Source organism: Geotrypetes seraphini, chromosome 6 (genome assembly GCF_902459505.1).
Source record: "Geotrypetes seraphini chromosome 6, aGeoSer1.1, whole genome shotgun sequence".
Classification (NCBI taxonomy): domain Eukaryota; kingdom Metazoa; phylum Chordata; class Amphibia; order Gymnophiona; family Dermophiidae; genus Geotrypetes; species Geotrypetes seraphini.
The window spans coordinates 40,187,126-40,205,420 of NC_047089.1; the positions used below are offsets into that span (position 1 = coordinate 40,187,126).

The window sequence follows — 18,295 nt, forward strand, 5'->3', positions numbered from 1 at the left end:
CGACCAACTCTAGCCACTCGACGTCAATTCTAACATCGGAGAGGACGTTCTGGGCCAGCCAGGCAGCGATTGGCTGGCCCAGAACGTCCTCTCCGACATCAGAATTGATACAGGTGGCGAGAGTTGGTCGGCCCCACAGGGAAAAGCAGGGAGAACTTGGCACCGGCCTGTTCCCAATGGCGGCGGTGGCACTCAAGTGGCTAAAGAGACGCAGTTTGCCAGCCTAGGGAGAACACTGGAGGGTGGCCAGGTGTGCACCCCCTTGGGGCGTAAAACCGGGGCAGACCGCCCCCACCCCCACCTTGGTATGCCACTGTCTGTACCTCACTCCCTCCCTATGACCAAAAATTCTCCTTTCTTCTATTCCCCGTGTACACAACCATCTCTTTCCCTCCCTTCCTCTCTCTCAAGTCCATGCCTTCTGTGTGCAAAAACCCATTCCCTCCCCCACCTCAGCTTCTCTTTCCCTCCCTTCCTCTCTCCCAAGTCCATGCCTTCTGTGTGCAAAAACCCATTCCCTCCCCCACCTCAGATTCTCTTTCCCTCCTTTCCTCTCTCCCAAGTTCATGCTTTCTGTGTCCAAAAACCCATTCCATCCCCCACCTCAGCATCTATTTCCCTCCCTTCCTCTCTCCCAAGTCCATGCCTTCTGTGTCCAAAAACCCATTCCCTCCCCCACCTCAGCATCTCTTTCCCTCCCTTCCTCTCTCCCAAGTCCATGCCTTCTGTGTGCAAAAACCCATTCCCTACCCCACCTCAGCATCTCTTTCCCTCCTTTCCTCTCTCCCAAGTTCATGCTTTCTGTGTCCAAAAACCCATTCCATCCCCCACCTCAGCATCTATTTCCCTCCCTTCCTCTCTCCCAAGTCCATGCCTTCTGTGTCCAAAAACCCATTCCCTCCCCCACCTCAGCATCTCTTTCCCTCCCTTCCTCTCTCCCAAGTCCATGCCTTCTGTGTGCAAAAACCCATTCCCTCCCCCACCTCAGCATCTCCCTCCTTTCCTCTCTCCCAAGTTCATGCTTTCTGTGTCCAAAAACCCATTCCCTCCCCCACCTCAGCATCTCTTTCCCTCCCTTCCTTTCTCCCAAGTTCATGCCTTGTGTGCAAAACGCACTCCCTCCCCTTTTGTGTTCCCCGTTTGTCTCCCAGCCCATCTTAGCAACTTTCTCAGCAAAATGTAGCTCGAGCCGCGTAGGCTTGTCTTCTATTTCCTGCCTGTCCCGCCGCGCACACATAGCCGATCGGAAATCTTCCCCGACTTCAGCGCTGACGTCGGAGGGCGGGCTTTGCTTAAGCCCTCCCTCCGATGTCAGCGCTGACGTCGGGGAAGATTTCCGATCGGCTGTGTGAGCGGCAGGGCAGTCGGAGTAGAAGACGAGCCTCGCGGCTCGAGTTATATTTAACCCCGCGGGTCCCCCATCGTCCCCGTTCAGCTCTCTCTCCTGTGCACCCCCTGGTAGTACTGCCCTGATGGTGGCCCTGCGCGTGCCAGCTGCAAGGCCTTCGCGTGCCACAGTTGGCACGCGTGCCATAGGTTCGCCATCGCTGTCTTAGACCATCTCTTCATTTTGACGAATCCGGCAAAGAAGGGAAGGCCTGCTTCCATGGCTACCATTTCAGGAGTGTGTGGCGCAGTGGTTAAAGCTACAGCCTCAGCACCCTGGGGTTGTGGGTTCAAACCCACGCTGCTCCTTGTGATCCTGGGCAAGTCACTTAATCCCCCCCATTGCCCCCGGTACATTAGGTAGATTGTGAGCCTGCCGGGACAGACAGGGAAAAATGCTTGAGTACCTGAATAAATTCATGTAAACCGTTCTGAACTCCCCTGGGAGAACGGTATAGAAAAATTGAATTAAAAAAAAAAAAAAAAGATGGTTTAGATCAGCTATTTCGTCCTATTTAGTCTGTGGAAAGCAGCCTCCTTTTGCTCTGAGCTCATTCAACAAGAAGGGTTGCTGCCTTGGGTGGAATCTAGATCAATTCGCCAGATGAGGTTTGTTGAGTGGCGACTTGGTCGTCTTTTTGCATTTTCACCAGATTTTATGCGGAGGACTTCTCGTGGTGACTGTTTAGGTATGTCATTTGGTTTAACATACCATCCCTGTTGTACTGGAAAAAGAGAGTAGGTTCTTACCTTGATGATCTTTTCCAGTAAATAAGGATGGCATGGTTGTCAATGTGCCTGCCTGGATTGTCTGCCGTCTGAAGGCTGCATCTCTAAACTTCCTGCCAGATATCTTTCATTTGAAGACATTGTATATTGCATGTACTATATATAGTTCCTTAGGTATTTTCCCCTGCGTTCCACAGTTTATTATGGCTTATTGATAGTAAGGATTGTTTCATTTGTTCCCTTCCTGTCCCTGGCATGTCTATGAGTATTGTGTTCTTTTGTGTGAGCAGATCGTTCCTGTTGCGGGGAGGGGCTTCCCATTCTCCTTATCCTGTTCTCTTCTATATGGCTATAACCCAGTGGTTACCAACCCTATTCTGGAGGACGACCAGCCAGTCAGATTTTCAGGATAACCCTAATGAATATGCATGGGCAGATTTGCATGCCTGTCACCTCCATTATATGCAAACCTCTCTCATGCAGCATATTCACTAGGGCTATCCTAAAAACCTGACTGGCTGGTGGTCCTCCAGGACAGGGTTGGGAACCACTGATGTAGCCTGCTTTAAAACTGACTGGGGTCAGCAGCAAGGAAGAAGGAGGTGCTGAAAATGTTGATCAGTATCTCCTGCAATGGACTTGAGGGAGTGGATGGTAAACCCTTGGATCAGCATACCATCCCTATCTACTAGAAAAGATATCAAGATAAGAACCTAATCTCTTTATATTGATATCTTTAAGTCTGGTCCCATATGCCTTATAACGAAGACCACCGACCATTGTAGTAGCTTTAATCTGGACAGACTCCATCCCATTTATATCTTTTTAAAAAATGTGGTTTTCAGAATTGCACGCAGTATTCTTAATGAGTTCTCGCCAGAGTCTTGTACAGGGGCATCAATACCTCCTTTTATCCCAGGACAAGCAGGCAGCATATTCTCACATGTGGGTGACGTCATCCACGGAGCCCCGATGAGGACAGCTTTTCAAGCAAACTTGATTGAAGATTTCAAGTTTGCTAGTGCTGCACCACGCATGTGTGTGCCTTCCTGATCCACTAGAGGGCGCATCCCCTCCTCATGGTCTTCAGTTCTTAGTTTTCCGCGGAGCCAGAAAGCCCTGTCTCTCTTCTCTGTGTTCTTATAAGTGCCTTTCTAGCACCGCGGCTTCTTTATTTTGTTAGGGATTCGCTGTGCGTTTGTTGATTGATCGTGTATTTCTTTGTTTCAAAAAAAAAAAAAAAAAAAAAAAGGACTTTTTATTGTGTTTCTGCTGGTTCCACCGGCAGGCCCTTCTTGGGCCTCAGCCATGCGGCTAGGCCTCATTTGGCTGCAGCTGTATTTTCTTCTTCCCTGGCCTCTCTCTGGGCTCACCTCGTGTGAGCAGGATGGCCAGGACCATTTTTCCTTCGTTGGAATCGGACTGAGTAGCTTCGATCTCCGGTAAGTCTTCTTTCTTTCTTTCTATTCTTCTAGCTGCGTTACCTCGGTAATGCCACCGGCTGAGTCAGGCATTCCAGGCATCGAGTGCAGTCGTGCCCGCCTCTACGAGACCTTCGAAGCGTGCCTCCTTTCATGGGAATACTCATCTTGAGGTTGCCCTTTATGGAGCGCACTGATGCACCTTTATTACCAGTTTCATTGGTACGGTGCCGACTTCTGAACCTCGATGTGCCTCGACGTCGACTGGGGCTTCGTGCCTCGACGTCGACTGGGGCTTCGTGCCTCGACGTCGACTGGGGCTTCGTGCCTCGACGTCGACTGGGGCTTCGTGCCTCGACGTCGACTGGGGCTTCGTGCCTCGACGTCGACTGGGGCTTCGTGCCTCGACGTCGACTGGGGCTTCGTGCCTCGACGTCGACTGGGGCTTCGTGCCTCGACGTCGACTGCGGCCCTGTGCCTCGACGTAGGAGGCGGCTTGGTGCCTTGACGTCGTCTAAGGCTTTGTGCTTCGACTTTCTACCTCGATGTCGACTGGGGCTTGGTGTCTCGATGTGGAATGAGGCTGGGTGTCTTGACGTCGACGGATGCTTTGTACCTTCGACGTCGGCTGCGGCGTGTGCTCCGCGTCACTTGACGCTTGTGCTTCGACGGCGCCTGAGGCTTGTGCCTCGACGTCGACTGAGGCTGGGGGCCTCATTGTCGGCTGGAGATCTGTGCCTCGTCGTTGCCGAGGCTTTGTGTCTCGCTGTCGACTGGAGCTTTGTGACTTGACGTCGCTTGGGGCTTTGCCCTTTGGTTGGCGGTGGCCTTGTGTCTCGATGTCGACTGTGGCTTGGTGCCGCAACGTCGCTGGGGGCTTTATATCTCGGCAGCGGCTGAGGCTTTGGGCCTCGGCGTCGACTGCGGGTTTGCGCCCCGTTATCAACGGGGGCTTAGTGTCTCGACGTCGTCTGGGGCTCTGTGCCTCGGCGTCTCCGGCTCCTGTTCGAAAGGGTTCCCCGCTTTCTCTTCGGTTCATTCCGGGCAGCCGTGACGGAATCTTGTAGTATGGAGTTTGGTTGCCTGGAGGAGACTCTCTCCCTGCTCCGGCTCTATTGCTCCTGCCATGCGTTATCTCGCTTGGCGCAGAGTGTGGCTGAGGATCCGAACCTCCAGGATCGTCTCGCCACTTTTACTTGCGTGAGTTCTGCGCTTCTTGAGGCCTCTCTTGCGGTGGCCACTAACCGCCTCTCAGAACGTGACCGGTCCTTCGCCTATCGGGACGCCTTCAGCTGAATCCCGTCTGCCTTGGTGGTTTGGACTCCTTCTCCGGAGGGGCCCTCCGGATACCTTTCTTGTGTTCTCGGCCTCCTTCGCAGCAGCCGCAATAGCTGCAGCAGCGCCGGGTTATGGTCCAGTCGCCGGCTTCGGCGACTCCTGGCTGTCTTTTTGACTATTCTCGCATAGCCTCTGGGCTGCTCTCCTTCTGGGATTCCTCCCCTCCCTTCGGGAGGGGTGTCTCCATGTCTACGCACCGGGAGTATAGCCTCGCTTCTGTCGGTTGGGCATTCCCATCCTCCCATCTGCGTCTGGTCCAGGCCCTTCGTGACCTGCACTAGTTCTAGTCCGGGAGTGGTTCAGACTCTGCCCGCCCCAGTCTCGGGAGTCCGTCGGGGCGGACCTGGACCCAGTTTGTCTGCGCTCCTTCTTGTCTCAGCCTCAGGGGGTGGCCCTTGTTTGTTTATGCCGGAAGGTGGCCCCTCTGTCCTCGGTCCGCCTCCGGTCTTTTCTGCCTCGGCAGGCCACCTGTCTGCGCTTGAGTCAGCTGGTGTCTCCGCAGTCTTCGGCCTCGGCCGAGCTGATGCTGATCCTTTTGGGATCATGGGTCTCCACGGTTCATGTCCCGATGTTCGCCTGGTTTCATCTTCGTGTTCCCCGCTGGACCCGAGCATCTCAGTGGTGGCAGGATCGGGATCCCGCTTCCAAGCACATTGTGGTGCCTCCCTCCTTGACACGCTTGTTTCGTTGGTGGGCCACCTCTTCGTATCCCCGCATCAGAAGGTTCTGCCGATGGACTCCTCGGCATAGGCTTAGGGGTGCACCTCGATGGCCTTCGGACTCAGGGTCTTTGGTCGGGTGCGGGCCGTCGCAGCTGCATCAATCTGCTGGAGCTCCGGGCCATTTATAATGCCGGGGTGGATTTTCGTTATTGGTTGCAAGATTGCGGGGTCCTGGTGCGTCCCGACATCCCGGTGGCGATGTATTCTGTGACCAAGCCAGGGTGTACAGGTTCCCTGTTACTTTGCAGGGGAGCCCTTCGTCATTGGCAGGGGGCGTTACACCACTACTTATTTCTTCGGGCGGTGTATTTCCGGGGCGAGCAGCATTGTCTGGTGGACACGTTGAGTCGCCCTTCTCGGCCACATGAATGGTCGCTCCATTCTCAGACTCTGCGGCATGTGGTTGTTCGGTGGGGAATCCCACAGGTAGTTCTGTTCGCTTCGCCCCTCACTCACTGGTTGCCTCGATATTGCTCGAGGATGTTCTCCCGGGTTCGCATCGAGGTGGATGCTTTCCTTCTCGATTGGATGGGCAGGTTCCTCTATGCGTTCCCTCCCTTTACTCTGATTCTCAGATCTTTGATGCACCTCCTGTCGGGCTGCGCCACCATGATCTTGCTGGCTCCTCTGTGGCCCTGACAGCTGTGGTTCTCCCTGCTCCTTCAGCGTGTCAGGGAGCCTCTGCTTCTACCTATGTTCCCTTCTCTGCTGTCTCAGTGTTGAGGTTTCTGTTGCCTCCCAATCTGCAGTCTCTACACTTATCAGCTTGGTTCCTCGCAACGTGCCTCCCTCCTTCTGTTTCTCTCAGTCGGTGGGGATATTTTCGAAGCTTCTCGTATGGGCTCCACTCGGCAATGCTTTTCCCAGAAATGCTCCTGATTTGCTGCGTGGTGTGCTGAGCACTGCATGGATCCACTCTCTGCCTCCTTCCCTTCAGTGCTGGATTTTCTGTTCCACTTGTCTCGGTCTGGTCTCAAATCGACATCTATCCGAGTCCACCTCTGTGCGATTGCTGCCTTTCCTTGGCCACTGGATGGGAAGCTGCTCTCCGTCCATCCGACGGTTTCCCACTTTCTGAAGGGTCTCTTCAATGTTCATCCTCCGCTCAAGCCCCCTCCGGTGGTTTGGGATCTTAGGGTGGTCCTGGCTCAATTGGTGAAACCTCCGTTTGAACCCATTGATAACGCTCTTTTGATCTGTTTCACCTGGCGGGTGGTATTCCTGGTTGGTCTCACGTCTGTTCTGAGAGTCCGTGAGCTGCAACCTCTGGTTGCGGACCCGTCTTCTGCTGTATTTTATCAGGACGCAGTGGTCCTGCGTACTCATTACAAGTTCTTGCCCAAGAAGGTTTCGGACTTTCATCTCAATCGTTCCATTGTTCTTCCGGTCTTTTTTCCGAAGCCCCACTCTCATCCTGGCGTGGTGGCGCTTCATACGATTGACTGTAAGAGGGCGTTGGCTTTTTATCTTCAACGCACTCAGTCTCATCGGACGGTTCCTCAATTGTTTTTGTCCTTCAGCCCTACTCGGGTGGGACGCCCAGTTTCCCAACACACCTCGTCCAACTGGTTGGCTGCTGGATTTCCTTTTGCTGCGCTCAGGCTGGTCTTGCGCTGCATGGTCGAGTCCCGGGACATAGAGTCCGAGCAATGGCGGCTTCTGTAGCTTTCCTCAGGTCAACGCCTATCGAGGAGATTTGCAAGGCTGCCACTTGGTCTTCGGTTCATTCTTTCACCTCACACTACTGTCTGGATACTCTGTCCAGGAGCGACGGCCGGTTTGGCCAGTCGGTTTTGCGTAATCTGTTTTCTTGAATTGCTAACTTCCCTCCATCCCTTTTTGGTTAGCTTGGAGGTCACCCACATGTGAGAATATGCTGCCTGCTTGTCCTGGGATAAAGCACAGTTACTTACCGTAACAGGTGTTATCCAGGGACAGCAGTAAGATATTCTCACAACCCGCCCGCCTCCCCAAGGTTGGCTTCTTTGCTAGCTATCTAAACTGAAGACCATGAGGAGGGGATGCGCCCTCTAGTGGATCAGGAAGGCACACACATGCGTGGTGTAGCACTAGCAAACTTGAAATCTTCAATCAAGTTTGCTTGAAAAGCTGTCCGCATCGGGGCTCCGTGGATGACGTCACCCACATGTGAGAATATCTGCCTGCTGTACCTGGATAACACCTGTTACGGTAAGTAACTGTGCTTTTCCTACTAACCATACCTCTCCCTATGCACTCAAGCTTCCTTCTAGCTTTCACCGTCACCTTTTCAACCTGTTTGGCCACCTTAAGATCATCACATACTATCACATCCAAGTCCCACTCCTTTTTTGTGCACAAACATTCTTCACCCCCTAAACTTTACCATTCACTTAGGTTTTAAAAGCCCAAATGCATGACCTTGCATTTCTTAGCATTAGATCTTAACTACCAAATTTCAGACCATTCTTCTAGGTTTGCTAGGTCCTTCCTCATCGTTATCATACCATCAGGGGTGTCTGTTGTAGATTTTGATATCATCCACAAAGAGGCATATCTTACCTGTTAGCCCTTAAGCAATTTCGCTAACAAAAACTTTTTTAAAAAGAACAGGCCCAAGAACAAAACCTTGATGCACATCACTGGTAACATCCCTTTCCTCAGAGCAATCTCCATTGACCACTACCCTTGCTGCCTTCTACTCGACTAGTTCCTGACTCAGTTCGTCACTTTTGGGCCCGTCTTGAGGGCACTCAGTTTATTTGTCACCTGTATGGAACACTGCCAAAGGCTTTGCTAAAATCTAAATACACCACATCTAGTGCAATCTCTCTATCCAATTCTCTGGTCAACCAGTCATAAAAATAGATCAGGTTTGTCTAACAAGATCTGCCTCTAGTGAATCCAAGTTTAATCCACAGGATTTTAGAAATGCCATTATTCTCTGTTTTAAAAGTATTTCCGTTAATTTACTTACCACAGAAGTCACTTGCTGGCCTGTAGTTCCCTACTTCTTTCTTACTTCCACTTTTGTGGAGTGGGACCACATCTACCCTTCTCCAATCTTCCTGTATCACTCCCAATTCTAGAGAAGCATTGAAAAGTTATCCAGCGGAATTGCCAAAAATTCCTTAATTTCCTTCAGTACCCTCAGATGAAGTATACCTATTTGCAGTGGCCTTCAGATTCCTGTCAATCCAGGAACAAAGAGTATGTCTGCCTTCTGTGCCTAAAAACAGGAATCAAAGACCAGTGCCGCATCAAGGATCAGAACTATAGGTTTTAGTTCAACAATGTAGAGAATTGGATCAAGGATGTGCGCTAGATTTAATATACTTAGATTTCAGCAAAGCTTTTGACACAGTTCCTCATAGGAGGCTCTTAAACTCCATGGGCTGAGGATAGGACCCAAAGTGGTGAACTGGATTAGAAGCTGGTTAATGGACAGATGCCAATGGGTGGCGGTTAATGGAATTCACTCAGAGGATGGAAAGGTGAGTAGTGGAGTGCCTCAGGGATCGATGCTAGAACTGATTCTGTTCAATATGTTTGTGAGCGACATTGCCGAATGGTTAGAAGGTAAGGTTAGCCATTTGGCGGATGATGACAAGATTTATAACAGAGTGGATACCACGGAGGGAGTGGAAAACATGAAAAAGGATCTTCAAAAGTTAGAAGAATGGCCTAACGTCTGGCAACTAAAATTCAATGCGAAGAAGTGCAGAGTGATGCATTTGTGTGGTAGAAATCCGAAGGAACCATATGTGCTGAGAGGTGAGAGGCTGACAAGCACTGACAGAGAGAAAGGGACCGTAGGGTGATTGTGTCTGAGGATCTAAAGGCATTTAAATAATGTGATAAGGTGGTGGCTGTAGCCAGAAGGATGCTTGGCTGTATAGAAAGAGGAATAACCAGCAGAAGGGAGGTGTTGATGCCCCTATATAGGTCGTTGGTGAGGCCTGTGTTCAGTTTTGGAGGCTGTACCTGGTGAAGGATATAAAAAGACTGTTTTCTCAGGCATGTGAGATTGTAAGCTCTTTTAAGGCAGATTTGCTGCACCTTAATTGTTGTAATGTTTCCAGAGTTAAATTGGATAGGTAAACTAGAAAACCAAAATACAGGCTCACGATCCTTTATCTGAAATGCACGAGATCCGAGACTCTCTAGATTTTAGATTTTTTTTGTTTTTGGAGTGAGGCATCGCCAGTGGCTGCAGCAGTTCATATTCATTCCCTACTGCAGCCCTGCATGCTTCTCTGTTGCATCTTGCCTTGCTGATGTCACTTCCTGTTTTCTCCCTAACGGGATGTGACAAAGAAGCCTGCTGTGCTTCTTAAGGCAATATATATGAATCGTTGCAGCCACTGGTAACACCTCAGAGGTATACCAATATGAGATGAGATGAAAAATTTAACTAATATCAATGTAGAGTGAAGCCTTTCAAGGTGACTTTGTGGAGGACAGACAGATTCCACTTTTGATGCTTAAAGTTAACTTTTTTGTATAAATCAGTAATGGATCAACATTACAAAAAATTTTGGTTTTTGGAACTTTTTGGTTTTCAGAATTTTGATGAAGGATCGTGAAACTGTATAAGAATATTGAATGTTTTAAAATATGGCAGTATGAGATCATATCAATATCCTGATTTCATTTTTTTCTATTTTCCAGGAAGGATTTTGGGGGGAGGAAGTCAAGGAAGAGTTCCTAAGAATGGTAAATAATAAGGCTGTTCTAATGAAAGTCTTTAAAGAAGAGGATGGTAAACTTATTGTTGATTTGAAGAAACCTACTTCTGACAAGATAAGCAGTGATATGCCCGTATCACTTAGAGATGCATTAGTTTTCATGGAGCTAGCAAGGTATTAACTCTTAAATGCATTTTTATCTTTATTTGAAAAAGTGTTTTATAGATATTTGTATGAATATCTCAAAACCGATTTTAATAATATCAACAATTTCCACATATTTAATTCATGAAGAGTTTACACCCATAAACTGATGTAGAGAAAAAGCTTTTCTGAATCAACCATGAATTATAAATATTCAAGTAACCCAAATACTTGCCAGTACATAACAAAACTATCACCAGCATAACTACCATTTCTAGTGCAATAGGAACATCAGTCTTGAACCAGATGTAGAGATTCTCATTTATATTTCTGCTCCGCCTGCCATCATTCTGGGCTGTCCTGTAATTCAGTTTTACTCTACACGTGAGATGGTAGAACCTGTCTGTTCTGCTCATGTTTATTTTTCCTTTAATTTTGGGTTTTTATTCGGTTGAGAGGCTTTTTGATCCTAAGGATCCCAGTTACAGGGCATCTCTTGCTGAGAGAACACAGATTCTGAGGACAGTAGTCTGTAGCCAAGAGGAAACTCAGGGAACAAACCCTTGGGAGCAAGGCTTGCTCCAGGTTTGTCCGCTGAGAGCTTGAGATAGAGAGTTGCGCGGGGACAGAAATCCCACCCGTCCCCGCCAAAATCCCACCGGCCCAACATGTCCCCGTGAGGAATCCCACCCGTCCCCACCTGTCACCCCCGAGGAATCCCTCCGTCCCCACGAGGAATCCCCTCCGTCCCCACCCATCGATGAAAAGTAGAACTATCAAAGAATTGGACTCAAAACCAGGGAAACAATTCACTATCATCTGGGAACCATTTTGGACCATGTTAACACCTATGGCCAGAAGCCATTTGTTGAATAACTGAGTTGATTCTCAAAATCATGACTATTGTTCTCTTAAAATTCTGTACTGCCTGGTCCTAACGGGAAGGGATGGAAGGATGGGGGTGTTAATATTTTGTTTGACATAATCGATATACAGTTCCTGTAGGATTGCTCATATTATGATTTAATTTATGGTATGTTATTATTTTATTGTTTGTACTTCGTTTTCTCATACTGTTTCTAAATGTATATTGCTTGAACTGAATAAAGATATGGGGGGAAAAATACTAGTATGGATGAACTCCTCTTGTCTTCATATTCATGCCAAAATATGTGGCAAATGCCTATCTGAAAGTAGTCTGTGTTCCACATATGGTGCGGCACGTGAGGTGGGGGTTGGAGCTTTGGGCTTCACCTCCCCAAAGTCCTCTGAAGTGATGGGAATACAGAGCATGTGGACGTTGTGGCACAAATGGACACTGCATTTTGTTCCTTGGTGCTCGCACCAGACTTATCTGCCCTGTCATAGACTTAAAACAGCTTTGGTACATTCACTGGTCAAGCCCTACTATACCCTTTGCACTCTATATCTTTTTTCCAGTATAAGGCTACAGTAGGCTTGACATCCAGTCCTTTCAGATGTTGAGTTAGCCTTCTTTCTGCCTTAGGCATATATGAGTGAAGGCTATCTCTAGATATCTGTCTGTGGTCATCCAAGAAAGAATATGCTGTTACACAAGTAGGAAGAGTTATCAGGTAGCTTTATAGTGTAATTTTTTGCAAGAGGATATAGGAGCTGAAAAAATGTTAGTGCTGCTTGCACTCAGGTAGGTGGCTTTTGTGGTTCCACAGTTTTTTGATAACTGACAATCTTAATTGGTTAGGGCTGGGATGTCAAATGTCATTCCTTGAGGGCCGCAATCCAGTCGGGTTTTCAGGATTTCACCAATGAATATGCATGAGATCTATTAGCATACAATGAAAGCAATACTTACAAATAGATCTCATGCCTAATCATTGGAGATATCCTGAAAAGGAACCCACTGATTAAGCCTACTGTACCTTTATACTGGAAAGAAGATTGAGGTAAGAGCTTTATCCCAGGACAAGTAGGCAGCATATTCTCACAAATGGGTGATGTCATCCAAGGAGCCCGGTACGTACAGTTTGACAAGTGAACTGTCACTTAAGTTTTTAGAAATTTAGCGATTGCCCACACCGTGCATGTGGGACTGCCCTCCCACCCACAGAGGTTTGCAGCAGCTCAGTTCTTTGTTTTACGCTGAGTGAAGAAGTATTGTTTGGCTGGACACCATTCAGCCTAAGTTTGCCTTCCTGCTTTCACGTAATTTTTCTTTATTTTTTTGTAAACAACAAAGGAAGGGAGAAGAATTTTCTTTTCTTTTCTCTCGTAAATTTCGATAACGAGTTTAATCTCACTGAAGTAATTTTTCCGTCTGTGTCGAAATTGTTGACAGGTTGACTGTGGCAGGATTCAGCAGTCTATTTCTGTTGTAGACCCTCATAATTGGTACCTGCAATGTTTAAGCCCTGAACACAAAATTGAGACTTGTTCTCACTATTCGTCTTTAAAGTTGCGCTTTCTTAAAGCTTGTCGCACTCAGCAGGAGCAATTGTTCAGTGCCTTCATGGATATTGCCAAATCCTCATGGATGTCGACATCGAACTCCAGCATCTGCTTCAATATCGACATCATAAGAGATTCCGGCATTGGGGAAGCCAGCTAAGAAGCCACCTGCTTCCAAACAAGCATCGCAGGACTCTATAGCATCGAGTCTCTTAATGCAGCCCAAACAATGATGCCACTGCTTTCCAGCTTCGTAGGTTCTCTCGTACACGGTGTGTATTCTCATCGAGGTCACCTACTCCATAACAACCTGCTTCACCGATGGTACTGGCTGTTGAGCCATCAGTACCGGTGCCCCCTGCCTTCCCCTGGCATCCCGGACTTTACCTGGTGGTCTAGCGGGCTTTTGGGGCACGAGCAATCTTCCTATGCTCCTGCCCCATGCAGATCACTCATACAAAATGGCTGCATCATTTAGATTGCTGGTACAATCATCCGTTCTGTCCATACTGGATTATTGTAATATAATATATCTGGGATCTCATAAAAAGCTCAAAAGGCTAAAATATTATTTAAATTTGGTTGTACCTGTTTCAAAGTGTTGTTGGTATGGCTCCTACTCACTTGTCTCTATGCTTTGAACGTTACAAACCTAACGGAATTACTCGAGGGCAATATTTATTTGTTATTCCAACCATCAAACCTTGTCAATACAAGAGATTTTTTGATAAATTGCTCGGTTTTCAGGCAGGTAAAATGGACCAGTGGCTAAGTACTATTATCTCCCAGGCCTACTCTTATATGTCCATTAGGAAATTACTAAAAATTGATCTATTTGATAAATCTGTAAACTGATGTTCCAGAATATTGACAGGCAAATTGTATATTGATATTATAGCCAGAATGTTCTTGTGGATTTCTTCTGTATTTTAGCAAATTGTATCTTATTCTTTTACTGTATAATTTTAGTACTATTTAGAGTTTTGTATTTTTATTCATTGATTGAATAATGTTAGCAATGTATGTGAACTGCCTAGAACTTTGAGGTAGGGCGGGGTAAACCATGGGTCACCGCAGTAATGGGGACATTTGCAACTAGTTTACTGCAGGAATGGGACAAGACCTTTCACCGCCCCGTGGAAGCTGTGAAAAGTCTTGCTCTTGTGGTAAAAAAAAAAAAAAAAAAAAAATTGCGCCTATTTTACCTTCAGGAGCCAGCCATGCCACGATAAAAGATATAGAAGGAACCCAAAACCAAAACTGAGACCAATGTGATTTGAAGAATAAAATTACTAGACAACAAAAAATAGGAAAAAATAAATTGATTTTATATTTTGTGATTAGAATATTTCAGATTTGAAATATGTATCCTGCTAGAGCTGGTATTAGACATAATTGGGGACCGCAAAGCCCAGGCTGTGCTTCTTTAGCTTCCAGCTGGCTTAGGGCTCTCTCTCTGACCAGGGGGCAGTTGCCCTAGTTGCTCTCCCCTAACACGATTCCTGTCATGTGTGACTGTGATATTCTGTTAGCTTGATTTTTCTATGTAGCATTCTGTAGTAATTTGGTTTGTTCAGTTTTCACAATAGTGGAGGGGATATTTGTGAAAGGGATGGGAAACAGGGGTTTTGTTGATCCTTGCTCAGTATTATTTGTGTTTATAAAATGGCAATTGTACAGAATAGTGTGTTTTTATACTTTAATAAAATAAATTCAGTATAAAATCATAACTATTTGAGGCTTGTGCTGATGGGATCTGACAGTTTGCAGGATGGGGACGGGGACTGAGCTCGCGGGGACAGTGATTGAACTCATAGGGACGGGGATGAGCTCACGGGGCAGGGACAGTGATAATTTTTTTCCCTGTGTCTTTCTCTAATGAGCATTTTGGCCAAGCAGTTTTACAAATTTTATTTTCTTGATGGCCAACTCTCCTTCCATCCCATTGTAGTAAGCTAGGGAGTCCTATATGTAAGAATATGCTGCCTGCTTGTCCTAGGATACAAGCACAGTTACTTACTGTAACAGGTGTTATCCAAAGACAGCAGGTAGATATTCTTACATCCCTCCCTCCTCCCCTGATTGGCTTCTTAGCTTGCTTAAGGTACTGAGGTGCCGCAAACCTTGGTGGGCGGGAAGGCAGTCATGCATGCGCGATGTGGGCAGTCACGAAGTTTCTAAAAACTTAGTGACAGTTCACTTGTCAAACTGTCCATACCGGGCTACATGGATGATGTCACCCATTTGAGAATATCTGCCTACTGTCTCCGGATAACACCTGTTACGGTAAGTAACTGTGCTTACTCTTTTGTTTGTGATTTACATACAGCATGTTTTACTTGTCATTATGGTTTTCATTCATATTTCTCTCAGGGTTGTAATGTTGGGCTGCCAATACCACCTGATTTGTTCATAGTTACTCAAAATGGTGGTTTAACTTCTTCTACCCTTCAAACACATTTTTTGGAGGGGTGGGGGAGGCATGTCCTAAGTTTGGATATTCCTACACATGGTGTGAACGTAGTCCTGATTTCCCATGGAGGAAGTAAAAATTTTTTTACCTGTTTTTCCTCAATGGGTATCAGGAACTTAAACCCTCCCACTGTCTATGGAGTTACAAAAAAAAAAAAAAAGTATTTGTTACCAAATAGTATTTGTTACCAAAAAATTGTGTCTCGGAATTCATACTGATTTGCAAACTTTCTAGCACAGCTTGAATGCATTTTGTTGGCATCGTTGATGACATTGTCCACTGTGAATGACTTTGCATTGCTGGACAACACCAGTAAAGGTAAGCAGTTTTACTGTAATGTGTTTTTCAAATTAAGATGAGTTTTTTTAACCCTTTTTCCTAGATTTCGTTCTCAACTTCCAGTTAATCATACAGATAGTGAAGTAATGTTGCAGTATTGTCCACCAGTGTTACCACAGCTCATGAAGGAAGTTGGTATACTTGTTTCCCATGTAAATAGTCCTTCTGATTTCTGTATTCAGTTGGTAAGTATTTTACTGTTATACTGCATTGGTTTGTGGGACAAGATGACTGGCTAATATAGAGAGCTGGTGATTTTATCTCTAGCTATTTGTTATAATTTTTTTTTCCAATCTACAATTGTGAAAATAGGAGGTATTATTTGTTTTCCCAAAGGATCTCAAGGTTTAGAATAATTTTTGTTTAATTGATTACTATATGTAACTTGGATGAGTAGTCGATGGCATTATCATCTGTATCTTGGATGGCTTATCCAGCAGTTTTCAACCTCTTCATGACCACAGAACCTCTAGCTAGTTTGAGAGAGCTTGTGTAGATAAGTTTTCATATGTTTAAAATTCATTGTATGGTCAACAAAATTGTAGTGGTGTTCTTTTGTGTGTTAGGGGGATTAGGGGCAGGACAGATCCTTTCACATTCTAAATACTTAAAATACATTTTGTAAATATCTGTTGGGAACCACAATCCATTATTTCAATGGCAAATGAGTTTTTAAATGCAAGAATTCCACTTTGAGTGAAATAGTCACCTATTTCTTGAACGCCTGTGTAATCAATCTCTTCCCACTAGATTCTGTAGAGTCTCATTAGTATTTTCTTTGCTCCCATCTCTCGGGGCTGTCCTGTGATTCCTCAGTTTGTCTCTACATGCTAGTGCTGCCTGATTCAGGGAAAAAAAACTTTCGATTCAATTAAGCCTATTGAATTGATTTTTCGATTTGATTTTCCTGCTCAGTTGGGTGTTTTTCAAACATCCTAGTGGGTTTATTTTATAGCTTGTTCACCCACTCTACCCCCTTTGCCCTCTCCTACCCACACTGGCGCTGTGGTGTAAACAAAAAAGACTTTTCTTCTCTCTGTTAAATCCTAGCTCATGTTCGCGGTCTAATACCAACTCTGGCAGGATACACATTTCAAATCTGACATATTGTAATCACAAAATAGAAAATAAAATTATTTTTTCTACCTTTTGTTTGGTTATTACTCAAATCATTTTGGCCCCAGGCTCTGCGACAAACGTCTTCTGATAACTTGCTTGAAAGGATCTCTTGCCCATTTGTCATTTTCTTCTTTCTCCATGCTTACCATTCATCTTCCATCTCTGTCCTCCCCTTCCATTTCCCTTCCCTCCCCCGGAGGTCTGGCATCTTTCCTTTTTTTTCGTCTCTATTCATGTAGCTGCTGTGATGGACCCCACCATCCCCAGATCCACCATCTCTCCTTTTCTCAACTACCGTTTCATCCAGCATCTCTCCCTTCTTCCCCACAAGCTCTTCCTTTATCTTTCTAACTACACTCCTAGCCAGTATCTCTATCCCCCCTACACCATCCCTTGTGTCCAACTTCTCTCCCTTTCTGTTCCTTCCCCCCTAAATCCCATTATCCACTATCTCTTTCTCCTGTTTTTAGATCCATTATTTCTTCTATCCCTCACCCATCTCCCCTCTCCACGATCTCTCCCCTCCACCATCCATATTCCCTCCCTCCACCAAGTTCATCGCTCCCATCCATCTTCTCCCCATCTCTCCTTCCCCCAAGTCCATCTCTCCCATCCATATTCTCCCCATCTCTCCTTTTCCAGTCCTTCCATCTTCCCTCTCCCACCATCTACCTTTATTTTGATGTTACAGCATGTTGCCAGTGGCGGTAGTGATTTAGCGATCTACTCCTGCCGCCACTCCTTGCATCTTCTTTCCACTGTGGTCCGTCCTCAATGAAAACTTCCTGTTTCCACTTGGGTGGCCAAATATAGAGAAGATAAAAATATGTAAATATAGATGTTATTCCTACTCTGGTTATCAGGTTAGAGTGTACAAGCTTCTCTATCTTGCTACTCTTAGTGCTACTATATTTAGCTGATAGCCACCCTTATGGTACCCTTATGGTAAAACACAAGAATAAAATGTCCTAAAATACCTTGGCCACCTTTGTTTTCTATTTAATTGAATGAAAGGCTTAACTTGCTCCTTGATTTTTCTCTTACTGGTAAGTTTATTGGGTGTTTTTTCCTTTATGTTCCTCATGTCTTCATAGCATGTGTCCTTTCCCCCCCCCCCCCACACACACACACAAGCACTTGTACTGTTAATTTTTGTTTAACTTCTGAGCATTGTGTCCCTTGAGGATGTTGTTTTATCTATCTTGGTTTCATGATAGAGATATTGTGCCAACTCTATAAGTTCTCTTATTGTTCTAATGTACAGTATCCTAATGATGCTGCTCTGTTAATATATTTGTTAATATATTTGCACAATTTCTTAAATAAAACTTTTTTGGATCATTATAGATAGATACCTTTGAGACTTTAATGCTTATGAGGAAGATTCAAGATGTGTATAAAAATGGAGATGGTGAAAATTTGGAAATAATATGTCCAATCAGGGGTCAAGCTTGCATAGCTAAATATGAAAATGATGGGCAGTGGTACAGAGCAGAAGTTATTGGTGAGTACATTCAATAAAATATGATT

The 18,295-nt window shown here is 45.9% G+C and overlaps 1 protein-coding gene across 6 annotated transcripts in view; it reads left to right on the plus strand.

The window, feature by feature from the left end:
- The window catches only part of RNF17 (ring finger protein 17), a 510,797-nt gene that overhangs the window by 281,777 nt on the left and 210,725 nt on the right, over positions 1-18,295 (plus strand). For all 6 annotated transcript variants that reach the window (XM_033948471.1, XM_033948470.1, XM_033948472.1 and 3 more), the window contains 3 exons: positions 10,247-10,437; positions 15,690-15,831; positions 18,113-18,269. In XM_033948471.1, the coding sequence (XP_033804362.1) occupies positions 10,247-10,437; positions 15,690-15,831; positions 18,113-18,269 (490 nt within the window). The remainder of the gene's footprint in view (positions 1-10,246; positions 10,438-15,689; positions 15,832-18,112; positions 18,270-18,295) is intronic.